At 60.0% G+C, this 15,703-nt stretch overlaps 1 protein-coding gene across 1 annotated transcript; it reads left to right on the plus strand.

Annotated features, from left to right (window-relative positions):
- The first annotated feature begins 868 nt into the window (after nt 1-868).
- On the plus strand, nt 869-10,519 carry CDX1 (caudal type homeobox 1). The gene is made up of 3 exons (XM_035570948.1): nt 869-1,295; nt 10,009-10,154; nt 10,313-10,519. Exons 1-3 carry the CDS (start codon nt 869-871, stop codon nt 10,517-10,519), a joined length of 780 nt encoding a protein of 259 aa, XP_035426841.1.
- Nucleotides 10,520-15,703: the final 5,184 nt, after the last annotated feature.

A 15,703-nucleotide genomic window follows, 5' to 3' on the forward strand; every position in this document is an offset into this window, starting at 1 on the left:
GGCCATGCCCAAGCCCCAGGACTTTGTGTTTTATGGGTTTCCCTTTTACTTCCCTGTGCAGAACAGTGGGCAGGCCGGGAGGCTGCGCTGGGTGAGGTGTGGAAGTGGCCATGTCCCCTGTCCCAGGGGAGCTGGCAGGGTCTGCTGCCCCCCGGCATTCACCCAGCTCTGTCTGTCCATCTGTCCTGCTCTCTGGGGCTGGGCTATGGGGCTGGAGGGGTGGGCTTGCCTCCAGATGCTGCAAGAGCAGGGGGACCCAGAGCCGCCCCTTCCCTCCAACCCATTTCCAAGCCAGGCAGATGCTGGTCTGGGCAGGGGAAAGGGAAAGTGCCACCCCACAGCCAGGGCTTGGTGTCCCCAACATGGCTGATGAGGCCAATGCCAGGTACAGCCCAACCTGTCCCCTGCCCACAGCCAGGATTTAATTTGCGGGCTCAGCCCACGCCACCCTGCTCCTGGGGTTACGAGTGGCGTTAGGGACAGGATGAGCTCCTTGGGGGCATCCTCACGTGCAGTGCTAGAGGTGTTGGAGTGTCCCCAGACCCGGCTGCTACAAAGAGACCGTGGGGACACCGGGCTGGTGACCGCCGAGGGGACACAGGGCTGGCGGGGTGCAGGCGGGAGGTTTGAATCGCCCCGCCGCCGGGGTTCCTGCACTTTGAAATGCAAACCTGCCTTTCAATGCAAATGCTGCGAGAGGTTGGGCCCAATAAAAGCCTGTGGGCAGGGAGGTGCCTGGCCCCGGGACACAGCTCCCCAAGGCGCCCAGGTGAGCGCGGCGAAGGAGGGGCGGCCGCCACCGCGACACCCGGCCCGGCCCGGCACGGCACGGCACGGCGCAGCATGAGCGCGGAGCCAGCCGGGGAAGATGTATGTAGGCTATCTTCTGGATAAGGACACCAACATGTATCCCAGCCCCGTCCGGCACCCCAGCCTCAACCTCAACCCCCAGAACTACGTGCCGGGGCCGCCCCAGTACTCGGACTTCGCCAGCTACCACCATGTGCCGGGGATTAACAGCGACCCGCACCATGGGCAGCCGGCGGCCGCCTGGGGCTCTCCCTACACCCCTGCCAAGGAGGACTGGCACTCGTACGGCACCGCCACCGCCTCGTCCACCGCCAACCCGGGGCAGTTCGGATTCAGCCCCCCGGATTTTAACCCCATGCAGCCCCCGGGCTCTGGACTCCTGCCTCCGCCCATCAGCAGCTCGGTCCCCCAGCTCTCCCCTAACGCGCAGAGGCGCACCCCGTACGAGTGGATGAGGCGCAGTATTCCCAGCACCAGCAACAGCGGTAAGGAAACCCCCGGCCCCGCGCCCTGGCTCCTTCCTCTGCACAGAGGAGCCCTCGGCTTGAAGTCCTGCAGGGTTGGGTCCTGCTATGGGGTCTGTCACTGCAAGGGAGGGACAGAGCTTGTGTGGCCACCGAGGTAGCTTGGACTGAGGATGGGCATGGAGGGTACCAGCATGCGGGCTGCCCTGTCCTTCCTTGTCCTTCCTTGTCCTCACCAGCAGCCGGGGTTAGTGGATGGTTTCTGCCTTGCATATGGCTGGAAAGTCCCAGCCAGCCTCTGACCTCTCATCCCTGCCCTCGCCTGCTGCTGCTGGAGAGGGCAAGCAGAGCCGGAGACCTGTGGGGTGCTCTGGCTGCAGGCAGCCCGACGGGCCCTTTTGCAGGAGCCCTGCCCCACCCTGCACTGCTGGGGCACTCACCCATTATTGAGTTGGTGGCGGACAGGCTGTTGATGTGTGCAAGTGTATGTGTGCAAGGCTGTGGCTGTGCGCGTGAGCAGTGAGCGTGGCCGTGCACCTGGTCAAGCTACGGTGCAATAGCTGCGTGCATGGCGTGTGCAAGGAGAGCGTGAACCAACATGTGAGGGCCTGTGTGTGCAGGCGTGTGTGTGCATGTACAAGGTGACCTATGCGGTGTGCCTGGCACCTGTAGTGTGTGTGCACACGTGTGCAGGGTGCATTCAGTGCAGGATGTGCAAGGCTCTGTGTGCAAGGCGCTTGCTGCACGGGGTCAGTGAGTGTGCATGGGCGATGCTGCACGCTTTGTGCGCGTGCAAGGCGCGGCGCGCTGGGTGCCATGCGCAGGGTGCGTGTGGGTGCGCAGGGTGCTGCGTGCTGTGCGTGCGCGTGCCCCCACTCCTGTGCCTGGCACTGGGTGGCCCTGCTGTCCCTGTCCCCTGTCCCCGCGGGGTCCTGTCCCCGCTGAACTCCTGACCCGGGGGGGAAGTGTCTGGGCCCCTGCAGCCCCCTGCCCGCAGGCCGCCCCGCTGCCCACTTCAAAGGCGGTGGGCAGTCACCCCTCGGGGCCAGCCCAAATTGACAAGGCCTTCGCTTTGTCATGGAGATGCTGGCCGGCTCCTTTGGCAGCGAGGTGAGGTGTGGAGCCCTTTGTCCTGCCCTGCCCGTGCCCTTTCATGTTCCCCTCTGGGGTTCCCAGCCTACGCCCGGCCAAACCACCATCCCCTCCCTCGCCAGCCCGTGCAGGGCTCCCAGATTAAAAATGCACATCGAGGTGCAAAATGTCTCCGTTTTAGGCTTGCTTTTGGTTCCCCGCTGTCACTGCGTGGGGCTGGCCCCATGCACGGTGCTGGGGCCGTGATGGCCAAGATCCATTCAGAGGATGTGTGGTGCCAAGGGGCTCAGACCAGAGGTGCCTGGGGTCTCCCTGCGTGGAAAACTGCTCTGTGGCTGCACCGGGTGCGTGGCGGGGCTGGGGTTGGGGCTGTCCCAGTGGGAGCTGGGGCTGTGGTGGGCAGGCAGAGCATCCCGGGGGGGTGCAAACAGCCAGCGCAGGTCTGCAAGCAGGAGGAAAGAGGCAGGCTGGTATTTCCTGGCCTGTTTTAAGCTCTGAATAAACCTATTTAGGAAAAATGCCCCCCTCCTTGTAGGCAGTGAATGGGACCCTACAGCTTCTGCAGGTTCTGTTGGTCTGAACTCATGTTTGTTTTTTTTGAGAGAGGTGGGAGAGGAGATGAAAAAATGAAAGCGGGGAGAAAGACATCAGCACACCTCTCCTCTGGCTCAAGGGACTGAGATAGACTGGGGGCTTGAAAGTGCCCCTTGATTGAGTTACGTTGGAATTGAGTGATTGAATTCTGGAAAAATCAGTAGCTGCTCAGTTTGTATCTCTGAGATTAAACACATACAAAGGAGCAAATAAACCAGCCGTCGTCCCCAGTGAGCTGGGCGGCAGCAGCAAAATCCCCCTGGGTTGGATGGGCACCTTCTGCAAATGCCCTCCCCTGGGGTTCCTCTCCTGGGCTTCCCTTTAAAATAAGTGAGCTGCAAATACTTCAGGCACTTTTCTCCATAAAGCTTGAAAATGAGCAGAGCAGAGATGGGTTTGACATAGATAAGGGTGAGATTCTGGAATGAATTGTTTTATTGAAATCAATAAACTGAGCATTAATCAGCCTGGATAGATTAACTGCCCCTCTCACTGCTGTGGGAATAGGAAGTGAATACATGTTCTTTCTTGCTATAAATATCAAGAGTTTCTTTGCGAACGCCGTAAATCATAATACTTCAGAGGGCTGTAAATTGAGGTTCCCTCTCCGTCTTCCCTTGTATAAACAGCCATCAGCTGCAGTTTGAAAGCTTTGGGGAAGGAGCTGTGCTTTGCTGAGAGGCGATTTTACACACGGCCTGTGAGTGTGCTGGGGGTTCTGCGCACACGAAGCAGAGCCTGAGAAAAATCGGAGAGAAATCTCCCAGTGACTCACCACAGTCAGGCTTATGGGGTGCTGATTTGATATACCTCTTGCTAAAACATGAGCTAGCCACGGCAGAGGGCAAAACCCAGCCTGGGCAGGAGCAGGGGCTGTGATACAGGGCTCTCAAAATCAGGAATTAGAGGGAACAAGACCTCCCCAGGCCTCCTTTTCTTTCCCGAGCATCACCTCTTTTTCTGCTCATAAAATCTTCACGAGTGGAGTGTCAAAGCCTCTCTCTTCCTCCTTATTCACAATTATTTGCAAACTTCCTTGTGAATTGCACCCCTGCTCTATAAAAAGCTCAGGAAGGTGCTGGAAATGGCAGCGCGCTGAACTTTGAAGTTCACCCCCTGCTCGTTAGTTATGTAAATGCCCGGGTGCTGCCGTGGGGCCGGCCTTTATGTCACTAATGGAGCTGGCTGCGGCTAAATATTGCAAGTGAAAGTGCGCCCAGGGCATCCCCGGGGAGCTGAAGGCGCTTGGGGCAGCACGGTGTGGGTGCCCACGGCGCGAGTGCCCATGGTATGGGTGCCCTTGGTGTGAGCACCCATGGTGTGGGTGCCCATGGTGTGAGCACCCGTGGTGTGAGTACCCGTGGTGCGGGTGCCCGCGGTGCCCAGGCAGCTCTCGGGGTGGCAGAGAGCAGATACAGATGCTCTGAGCATGAACAGGGTCTGACGCGCTGGGCGTGCAGTTCTCAGCTCCACTCCAGCTCCATTTTCTGTTTCCAGCTCTGTTTTCCTTGTTCAGCTCTAAGGAGATCTCTGAAAGCCGGAGGCAACACTAAAACCCCCATTAACAAGATGCAGCAGCCCCGTGCAGGCACGGTTCGCGTTGGCACGGGGTGTGTTGGGCAAAGGAGGTCCCTGTATGGGTTCTCCTATAGGCCCCCATTTTTGGGATGTGGCTGCTCCCCATGAAATCCTTTTCTCCCCCGTGTCACCCGGTGTGCCTGCATGTCACTGGGGGCCCCACCGATCTTCTCCCCTTGAATTATTAACCCACAACCTGCTCCTGGCCTCCGCTGGGGTTTGCTGAATGCTTAGCTGGCCAAGGTACAGGCGGCTCAAACTTTCCTAGAATTGACTTTCCTTGAACAAAAGGGGCTTCCCTGGAGCACTGGAGGTCCCTACGTGCTGGGCTGGGCTGGCTAATACCCCAGGATTAGCCGAGGGACACTTAAACCCCCCGGCCAATGGAGATGTTTCCTGCGGGGGACCCTTCAAGGACGCCCACTTCGGCGCTGTTAGCTTTGCGATTGCCCGGATAAGGGGACGGATCCTTCCCCGGCGCTGAGGCCGTGAAGGGGGAGAGGGTCCAAGGCTGTGTCAGCTGCCCCCTGAAGCTCTAGAGGATCCAAGCAGGGTTCTATGCCTTGGGGCTGGATGCGGACCCGTGCCACGGGGGCGATGCTCCGTGCTGGCACCCCGCGCGTCCTCGCGGCGCGGTCTTTGACCCCGCGCAGGAGACTGCCCGGCGGCACTCGGCGAGGCGCTCATAAAACCGAGGAGCAGCCCCAGGAATGCGCCGGTTGCCAAAATAAAGGCTTGAATCACTGCGGTGCTGGGAAGCGCTGGCCCCAACGCCCAGCCTCGGGCTGCTGCTCCGTGGCCGAGGGCTGGGATGGGGACGCGTGGCCACCTCCGGCATCCTGCCCGGCCAGGGCCAGCCTGCGCTCCCCTGCTCTTCTCTGAGCTCCCCACACCCGGCTCTGCCCTGGCCGCTTCTGCTCCTTCCCAGCAGCTGCCAACGCCGGCTGGCTGTGGCCCGGGTCCTGCTCCTGGCTTTGCCAGCCCCAAAACCCTGGTATACAGCCCCTGCTCGTATTTATAGCAAAGCCGCGGGGCTTTTTTGGAAGCGCTGAGCTCGATCCCCTGCATGCAAAGGCTCCAAAACCATCGGGATCCGTGCGTGCGGTTTTGTAACCGAAACATTTCCAGTGCTCGACCTATCGAGTCAAATGAGATTTTATTGCCGGTGGGGTGGCCATGGCAGCATTGCTGCTTCCTCTGAAGCCTTTGGCTCCAGGAAGAACTCCCCGGTGTGTTTCGGTGTCCGCTCAGGGGGGGCGGTGGGTATGGCTGAGCCCTGCCTGCAGCCCAGCAGCTCGGAAATCGGGATCCACGTGGCTGTGTCCTTCGTGCTGCTTGTCCCATCCATCACACCCTGCTTACTGGGGCGGGTGGGAAAGGGCTGGGAACGCGGCGAGGAAGGGGAAGGCTCGTGATGCCTGCTGGTCCCAGCACCGGGGGCACTGCTGGTGTTTAACCCGCTGGCACAGGGCTCCGGGTGGCTGCCAGAGCCGCAGCCTGGGGGGCTCCTGAGCGTGTGGGGGGGGCTCAGCCCCTTCTGCAGACGGTGCAGGTTCTGGAGCTGCCGTTTCCAGCAGGTTTGTGGACAGTGAAATGTGCTGGGCTGTCTGTCCCCAGCATCAGCACAGAGGGGTTGTGGTCGCCTCTGCTCGGCAGAGGGAGCATCGGCCCCTCCGTGCAGCACAGCTGGAGCACAGCTGGCTGCCGGGTGAGGGTGGCTCCAGCTGGGAGGGTCCCGAGTGTTAGGAGCTGACCCCAGCCCTTGTCTCGGGGTCTCTGTCATGGGGCATTGCTATGCTGGCTGCCCCCTCTCTGCATTTTCCCCTATGGAGCTGCAGGAGGATGGAGGGAGGGTTAGGCTCCCCAGGGGGCTCACGGCTCCGACCCTGGGGCTCCATTCGGGTTTGGCATTGCTTCCATGCCTCAGTTTCCCCATCCATAGCTCTGCCTTGGCTACATCAGGGCAGAGGGAAAGTTTTCATTAAGGCTTTCACTGGGGAGAAATGTAGCACGCATTCTTCTAGGATGAGGGGGATTTTATCCTCTTTGCAAATAGATGCTGCTCCAGAAAAAAAGCAGCTGGATCATGGAGTGAAAGCTCCTTCCCTGGTGATGGGACTCTCGCCCAAACGGTTTTCTATGTGTTGCTACAAGACAGCTCACGGCGGCCCAATTTTTTTATACCAGTCATGCGAGGAGCCTCTGGGCAGCAGGGCGTGCAAAACCTCGCGGCGCCGGCTCCATCCCCACCAGCACCTCCCGTGCAAAGAGCCCTGCAAGGCGCCTGGCACCCAGACTGGCACGTGCCCGTGTCCCCAGGCCTCGGGCACCTCTGCTGATGTGGCGGTGAGCTCTCATCTCCTCGGCTCCAGCAAGGGGCTGCCATACCCCTGCTTGCTGCGTGCTGCCCTGATCGGAGCCCTGATGGCTGCGGCGCTGCTCAGCGCAGAGCCAGGGCTTGCAGCCGCCGCAATTTTGAGCTGCTTTGACCTGTGAAACGGAGACCTTTGGGAAACGGTGCAGGACTATGCTCCTCCCTGGTCTGAGCTCAGCTGTTCCTAGAGTTGCTCCATGCCAGCCTTAAAACACCCCCTCACCCTGCTGCCTATCCATTTGGGTGCAGTTTCTTGCCGAAAGCCATCCCTTGGGCAGACTGGGGCTGGAGAGCGAATTCCAGCCCCCTGACAGCCCCCACCATCCTGCAGTGCCTTCCATAGCCTGGTGGGTGCAGAAGTGGGGATGAACAGTGCAGGGCTGGGGCTTGGTTTTCCGTTCCTCTGCCCCTGCTCTGGAGGCAGGGAAGCAACAACCCTGCGTCACCAGGGCTGTGTGACCCCGACCTGTGCGTCCCAGAGATGTCCCGGTGCCGTGGTGCAGTGCGGGGATCTCCGGGGTCCCCATCCCCGTCCCCAAGGCTGCCCTAAGGAGATAATGAGGGCCGGGGGTCTCCCCCAGTGCATGTGTGAGCGCATGTGCGTGCACGCTCAGGAGTGTGTCCTCTGGGGCCTGTGCAGCGTGTTAAAGCCATTCCCTTATCTAATCGTGGCTCAGGTGAGCGCTATTAGGGTTACACATTAACAGCAGTAACGATGCCCTCTCCCCTTGAAGCCACGGGCCCTGCCTTGATCCCAGTGCTGAAACCCTTCCCATGGATGTCTTGATTTGGCTGCTCCAGCTGCTCTTTGGGCTGGATTTTTGGGGACGAGAAGGATGAATGCACGATGGGGCTGGGCGGGCTGGTGGCAGGAGAGGGGAAGACACTTTGCAGGACCTCACGGGGCAATCCGGGCTCCTCGCACCCCCTGCTCCATCCGTACTCCCTCCAGCAGCCACGGGCTGTGCCACAGACCTGGGACAACCCCATCCACCTCCACTGGGTCCACTGGAAAAGTTGGGGGCTGCCCCATCCCTCTGCCCCTGAGCTCCCCATGGTGGCACTGGGGCACGAGGGGTCCCCGCGAGCAGTGGGCTGGCTCAGCCCAAATTTCCTCTTTCCTTTCACAGGGCCATAAAAGGGCCGCCGAGGGAGAGCTAAGCGTAACTCCGCATTGACATTCAAGGGGGCTGCATTATTCATTGTCAACAGTATTTCTTGCAAATCCCTTTCTTTTCCTTGTGAATCACCCACGATACATTCCTGAATTCAGCAAACATCGCCGAAACCAGCAATTAGTCGAGGTGAATAACTCCATCTCTGGCTTGGCCACGAGTGCCCTGCTCAGCTCCTTGCTCCCCAATTTTTGGCACAGGGGCAGGAGCAAGGCAGAGCTGGGAATCCGACAGGGACGAGCAACCAAGAAGGAATAAAAAAAACGGTCTGTGATGGATCTATTTACGGCTGTGGCAGGAAATAATAATTCCTGCTAAAATTTCTGGCATATGTGGTATCCACAAACCACCTTATTTCTGTATTGTTTATTTTAGCTGTCAATTCCGTTGCTTTTCAGCTGTTTTATTTTATTTTTTTTTTTTCACCAAGCGGTGGCATTCAAATAGTAATATCGCAAATAAGATACTCACTTTTCAGTTATTATCTCTTCAGAAAAGGTTTTGCTTTCAAAAGAAAAAGAAAAAAAAAACCCTATGAGAAAGCAGATATCTCGTAGGATTCCCTGAGGCTGGCGCAGATTCAGGGAGGGTGTGTGGTTTCTCAGGGAGCTGTTCACTATGTGTAAATTTAATTTACTTTGTAACCCCCCTGCGAATTGCTCTGCTGGCAAATTTGGGATGCAAGAACCCCGTGTGTGTGCTGCGGGGTGGTGGGAGGGTGATGGGTGGCTGCGGTTCCTTACTGCATGTCTGCTGACACGTCCACGAAGAGCTTGCTCAAATTCATTTTTACCTTATTTTATGCCTGCAAAGTCAGCTCCTATGGCCAGGTGCCCGCACACCACAGCACACACCTTGCTCAGGGCCATGGGCAGGAGCAGGTCCACGGCTGGCCCGACCTGGACGGGCAGGAGGGCGGCTGCTGCCTGCATGTTATCTGCTTCCCGTCACCACCAGGTGCTAGGGGAGTCGTCCCAAGGGATGCTCAGGTGATGACCACCCCTCCAGGATGCTTAAAAGTGAAATTGAGCTGGCTCATGGGCAAACTGACAAGCTGGGAGGGAAGGTGTTTCGGCGTGGAGTCTCTGATGTCTAATAACATTGAGCCCACGCTGGAGTCTCTGTGGAAGTGCAGCTTTGCTCCACTCTGTCCAAACCCCAGCTCCCACCGGGCTGGTCAGAATTTGGTAACACCTCTGGGACTTCCCAGTGCCCCTGCCCCTTCCCGTGGCAGCAGCACTGCTCCTGGCAGCTGATGTTCAGGAGATGAAGGCCACGGGTGTCTGCTGGCCTGTGTCTACGTGCAGACTGATGGAGGAGCTGATGGGAAGGCGGCTGTGCCACTTTGCACTGTAATTTTCTTCTAAAAAGCACCTTTTGTGGCACCATGCAATGGATATAGCTCCGTCCGAACCTGGGGGAACCCAAGAACAGAGTTCCCTGGGTTTTCCCTCTTTTCCCTGTCCTGATCTGTGTGCCTTAAAGTGATGGCACTGTGGGCTTGGGCTCCATGGCCAAGAGCTGGGCTCCCCGCAGCCCTCCCAGGCTGGCCGTGTGCTGGCTGCCTGTGCTCTGTGTGCTCAGCCTGGGGCTGCAGCACCGCTCCTCTTGGGGATGGCACATCATACCACATGGGATTTACAGCCCATCCTCTTGGGATGCAGCTGAACCCTTCCTGCCCTTCCCACCGAGCCACTTCCCCCTACTCCCAAGTATTTTCCAACACAGAGAAACACCCTGGCATTATGCAGGATGGGCGTCAGATCCCATAGGAGCCCCTGACTCTCTTGCCCCTGGGTCCCAGTTCATCTCCACGTTTCTCCAGAGCCACCCATGGGGTTGTGCAGCTCCCCCATGCCCTCGGGGATGCTCCTGCCCCCCAGCCCCTCTCGGCTCACCCCGACTCTGCTTCCTCTGACAGGGAAGACCAGGACGAAGGACAAGTACCGCGTGGTGTACACGGACCACCAGCGCCTGGAGCTGGAGAAGGAGTTCCACTACAGCCGCTACATCACCATCCGCCGCAAGGCCGAGCTGGCTGCTGCCCTGGGGCTCACTGAGCGGCAGGTCAGTGCTGAAATGGGGAAAACCTGGTGGAATTGGGGCTGGGAGAGGGCAGTGCTGCTGCCACCCAGCTTCCAGCCCCCCAGATTCCCCCCCGGCCTAGCGGTGCTCACCCTTGTCTGTGTCCCCTTCTCAGCATGGCGAATGGTGTCTTTCCACAGGTGAAAATCTGGTTCCAGAACCGGCGGGCAAAGGAGCGGAAGGTGAACAAGAAGAAGATGCAGCAGCAGAGCCAGCCCACCAGCACCACCACGCCGACCCCCCCGGCCGTGGGCACGCCAGGGCCCATGGGTGCCCTGTGCGGCAGCAGCGCCCCGAGCCTCGTCTCCTCATCACCGCTGACCATCAAGGAGGAATTCATGCCTTAGCCCCCTTCGCCAGCTCCGGACACCGAGAGATAAGCACTACGGGTCGCCGTGCTCCGAGGAGTGACGGTCCTTGCCCAAAGACCCCCTGTCCCCGGCTGAACTCGGGGGCAGCCAGCGAGGCTGGGCCAGGTGGCACCGTCACCTTCCCGAGGGGCTGGTGGGCTCTGTCCTACACACAAACCGTGGGTTAGGTAGTACTGCTCTCCCGGGGGAAACGCGCTACTCTGGTCTCTGCTAGCTGTAGCCCCAAGGACGATCACAGAGCCAGCAGGACGGGCGTTAGGGGGTGGTGGAGGCTGGCTTTCCTGGGGCACATCGCATGGAGCTGGTGGGATGCTTCCTTCCCGGTCCTCCCAGTGATCCAGCTGCCTGCTGCTTTGGGGGCGGTTCAAGCGAGACTGAACTAGAGGAAAGGTTTGGCTGGACTCGAGGCAGAACAAATCTCAGCTGAGCTGCGGGATCTGCCACGCCAGGGAGGGGGATGCCCACGGCGGAATGAGATGGACGGTGTGAGCCGGACAGGACGCTCAGTGGTGGGGCCTGAGGAGGAACAGGGGCTCCTCCAAACTTGGGTGATGGCAGCGAGCTGCAGCACCACCTGGGCAAGTGCCCCCCGTGTCCCCCAGCCACCACGCCTGCGTCCCCAGCTCCATCCCTGTGGCCACAAAGAGCCACCAAGAGACGTGCCAGACCTCCATCCCATACCTGAACCGCCCGCTGAGGTCTGAGACCACCTTCCAAGGTGGGAAGGACAAGAAGAAGAAGGTTTGTCATCAGGACAGGGCAGAAGAGCCAGCCCCAGGTGTCACACACTGACCCTAAGCATCGCAGAGCCTTGCACCGAGCTGCACCCACGGTGCGGGAGCAGAGCATCCTCCGGGGGGGCCCTGAGAGCCACCGGGCGTTCGTCTCCCACCAGCGGGGCATCTGATGGGGTTGGGGGGAGAAGTGTGTAAGAGACCGAGTGTTCAGACCCTGTCACAGCTCCGTGATGCTGCACCAAGGTGCTGCAGCAGCCGCATCCACCAGAGCCACTGCTGGGGCTGTTGTGGGGAGAGGAAGGGTTGGCGGTGTGAGGTGAAGGAGAGCTTCCAGGGACAGAGGGGCAGTTTTCTTGTAACCCAAAGGACTCGGGGTTTTGTTCTCCCAGTTGCCCTGCATGCACTGTATGACCTCTTGCCCCCTGCATGCCCATGGCCAGTAATCAATGCCCTTTTTTTTCCTGCTGGAAAACTGCAGCTAAAATGCCCTTCATCCCACTGACTCCTGGGATAATATTAGCTCAGCTAATGTACAGCCCAGTTTTGGATTCTCCAAGGTGTGCAGCTTCCCAAGACCAAGGCAAGGATGCAGGGGCCCTGCTTGCCCTTTCCGAGCGCTGTCCCTCCAAGGCCCAGCAGGGACGAGAGGCAGAGATGTCCCCGCTGCCCGCACAGCCCTCGCACCCAGCACTGCCTCTGCACTGAGCCCCTTGCCCATCCTCAGCCCCTTCTGGCCCCGAGATCACAGTGTCCGGGGGTGTTGTGGCTCTTGCAGGACCCCGTGGGTCCCTGCAATCCCGCTGTGCCTGCAGCCCCTCTCCAGCTCATGTAGGATTTACACCTCCCCTCTGTGGGGACACCTCCCTGGGGCCACCACTGCCAGCTGCGCTTGGTGGTGAGGACGAACACCAGCACTGACTGGGGACTTCGGCTCATGGCTCGTGTATATAAGGCAAAACTGGTTTTCCTTTTCATTTTTTAGGCATCAGTTAAAATAAAAACAAGCAGGAATCCTGCGTGCCAAAGATGCATTGCTGCTTCCTCACACCCCGGGTGCTGCTGCGGCAGGGCAGGGATGTGGCTGCGGGGACAAACCCACACCGACGTCCCCAAATGGGGCCGAACAGGCGGGGAGGACAGGGACAGAGGCCTGGACGCAGCAGCCTGGCCCCATGGGCTGGTGGCAGCACGCCATGTGCCCAGCACGAGGGAGGCACAAGGTGGCGTGGGGTGGCGTGGGGTGGCCACGTCCCATCCCCTGGCCACGGCGGGGGTGGCCGTGCCGGGGGTGGCCGAGGGAAAGGGTGAGGCCAGGCCTTGCTGGTGGAGGCCAAAGAACAAGGCCGGCTGCCCACAGACGTGGCCGCCGCCGATTGGTGCCTCCCGGCCTCTAATCTCGTTTTATGGCTGTTGACGGGCTGAATATCCTCCTTGTCCAAGAAGAGCAAACAGAGAACGAGGATGTGAGATAGCACCAGGGACAGCTGGCATCGGTGCCCGGCCGCGACGGAGCGGGCATGGGTGGGCCCAGCCCGGGCACTACTGGCTTTGCCGTCCTCCCCCTTCCTCATCCCGTCGTCGCCTCTCCATCCCAGCCACATCCCAGCCGTCCTGCAGGGCACCGAGCCAGGGGCTGTCCTCAAATCCCTGCCCAAAATGGCTCCTCCAGCCCCAAAACGTGCCGGGGGGAGGCAGGGATGTGCACGGAGAGGTGCCTGGGCAGGAAAGGTGAATGTGGAGGGACATCTGGTGTGGGATAAAGTCCTCCTGGGCACAGCAGATGGAGGAGCCGGGGCAGGATGAGGCGGTGTTGCAGAGAGAAGGACAGAATAAAGTTTTTTTTTTCTGACCTTCCAGGAGTGGGGGCACTACTGCTGCACCTTGCTGCATTGGGCTCACTGGCACGGTGTCTGGGTGCCTGGCACATCCCTCTGTGTGCCCCGCTACAAGGGGATACAGGCCTTTGGTAGCTAAAAGGTTGGGGAGGCAATGGGAACGGAGCTGGTGCCACAAGGTTGAAGGGAAGGGAGTGGACGGGCTGCCTGCCCAAAGGGCTGCACCCTGCTGGGCGCCGGGGTGCCCACGGGAGGGTGCGGGCAGAGGGAAGATGCTCTGCCACCGCCCCGGAGAAGCTCCCGGTACCGTTGACAGGATGAAATTCCAACCGATACCCTAATCAGGTGCCTGCCTGTTTGCACAGCAGGGTAAAAGTCCAGCGAGCCGCGGGGCTGTGCCCTTGGGTTGCTGCTGCCTGTGTGTGCTCAGGGAGCAGGCGCTGGCGGGAAGGGGCCATAAATGCGCCCACACGCCCAGCACCCCTTCCCCCAACACACACACACACCCCTCGGCTGCTGACGGAAGGCATCTGCCGTGTCCCCGCTCCCCCGTCCTCCCCTGCCTCCCTCCAGCCACCATTTCATCAGGGCTGTGGGGTCACCATGTCCCCGCTGGTCCCCGTGTCCCCACCGGCTTTGGCACCCAAAGCTCCTGGCCATGCATCACCCTGATGGTCGGACCCCTGGCAGGTGACAGACACATTTTTAGCACCCCTGGCAGTTGCCTCCTGAGTTGCACAGCCCCACACATCACCACAGCTTTATGGGGACAGTGGGTGGCACTGCCAAGGGACCCTGGGGACTGTCCCCAGCAAGCCCCCGCGGTTTCTTCCCATTCCTTCCTCTGTGCTTCCTACTGGCTCACGCTGCCTGGCCGCACCCCTCCTCAGAGAAATCTTGAAATAATCCTCAAAATAAGGCCACGCACAGCAGGTGGCTGGCAACGCAGCAGCCTCCGGCATGGCACGGTTCCCAGCGCTGACGGAAGGGAGCACCGCGGCGGCTGCTGCCTTCCCCGTGCCCCACGGAGCAGATCTGGGCACGGCCCCGTCCTGCTGCCAGGCACCTCCCCAGGTGCTGCTGGGCTGTGAGCAGGGTGGGCAGGGGGCTTCCCCTGGCCAGGGGGCTGCTTTTTCCCTGCCCACTGGTGCCCATCAGGCATGGCATCGGGCTGGAGAGGTGCGTGTGCTCCCCAGTGCCAGGTTCTGGGGACTGTGCACAGCTGTGCAATGCTGCTGTCCTCTGCCTGAGCTCCCCTGGGGTTGCTGGGGTTCCCAGAGCAGGCTGCTCCTCCTGGGAACTCCCCCCAGCTCCTGCTGCCTCTCACAGGTGCTGTGGCCCGTTTTGGGTCTCCAGGTGGCTCTGGGGTGATGCCAGACTCGAGCCAGCTCTGAAATGAGAAGCTGGAGCACCCCAGATGCTCGTAATGGGGTCTACACCCTGCTGGTCCCAGGGGATGGAGAGCTGGTGGCCCTAGCACAGCAGCACCAGCTGAACCCCAAAAGCGAGCTCTAGGCACAGAGCATCCCACAGACAGCAATATCAATGTAGTTTTGGGGTAACACCAGCCCTGGGTGTCTCTGCCCTAGTGATGAGAAGAACAAGGCTCGGAGGGTGCCCGCGGAGGGCTGGGCTGTTTGTGCAGGGCTTGGTCCATGCTGGTGACACGGGGCTGGGGCAGCTGTAACAAGCTGCCACCAGCCTGCCCCTGTGGGACACTTCCCTTGAGGTGGATCCGGAGGGAAAAGGCTGAAGGGATGATTCAGATGGCACGGGCACGAAAGGCAAACAAAGCATCGCTGCCCCGAGCAGGAAGGGCGAGGCTGGGACAGCGAGATACGGCTCCGGGCCACCAGCCCAGGCAGCTGGGCTTGGCTTTCCCCACGCATCCCAGGAGAGGGAGAAGCGATGGATAAGACCGAGACAAGGAAAACCCAGCTTGGTGACTTCCCAACCCCTTTTTTTTTTTTTCTTTTTTTTTTTGAGGAAACTGCGAGTCTGAAAAAAAAAAGAGACGTTTGTTGGATTATGCAGTTTGCTCCTTCCTCCTTTCCCCCTGGGAAACCCAGGTAAATGTTAGCTCTCAAAGACCCACTGTGCAAACGCTGAGGCACTTCACCAGCGCTGGGCTTTGCAGAAATGTCTCTTTATTCTCACGATCTGTTTCCTTTTGGGGAAATTATTCAAAAGTGTTTGAAGAGCTGTAGGAACAGGACCTCCAGGAGGTTTCGGGGAGATGTGGGGCCTCAGTTCCAGCCCTGTCCCCCTCCACAGCCCCAGAGCCACCTGCTGAGCCTTAAAGCTGAGCAAAGCCTCCGGGGACATTTTTCACCACAGCAGTGGGAGAAGGAGCCGCAGATCAGCTCCTTGCCTCCTCACTGGGGATTTGGCTGAGCACGAGGGGGAAAAGCCCCCATTTCCCTGGCTGTCGGGGCTGTAGGATCCCACTGACAGCTCAACAGGAACACCTGAGCCCTGGGGACAGGAGCTGCGCTCCAGTGCTGGGGACAGCACTGGGGACTGCCGTCCCCACTGGGACCTGCCCCAGGCGCACTGGGATGCGCTGGTCCTGCCCAGAGGGACCGAGG

The sequence above is a fragment of the Cygnus atratus genome, chromosome 14, assembly GCF_013377495.2.
Source record: "Cygnus atratus isolate AKBS03 ecotype Queensland, Australia chromosome 14, CAtr_DNAZoo_HiC_assembly, whole genome shotgun sequence".
Lineage (NCBI taxonomy): Eukaryota > Metazoa > Chordata > Aves > Anseriformes > Anatidae > Cygnus > Cygnus atratus.

Coding starts and splice junctions, on each gene's coding strand:
- CDX1 (XM_035570948.1), top strand. CDS start 869: ATGTATGTAGGCTATCTTCTGGATAAGGACACCAACATGTATCCCAGC. Junction 1,296..10,008: donor TCCCAGCACCAGCAACAGCG/GTAAGGAAACCC, acceptor TTCCTCTGACAG/GGAAGACCAGGACGAAGGAC. Junction 10,155..10,312: donor TGGGGCTCACTGAGCGGCAG/GTCAGTGCTGAA, acceptor GTCTTTCCACAG/GTGAAAATCTGGTTCCAGAA.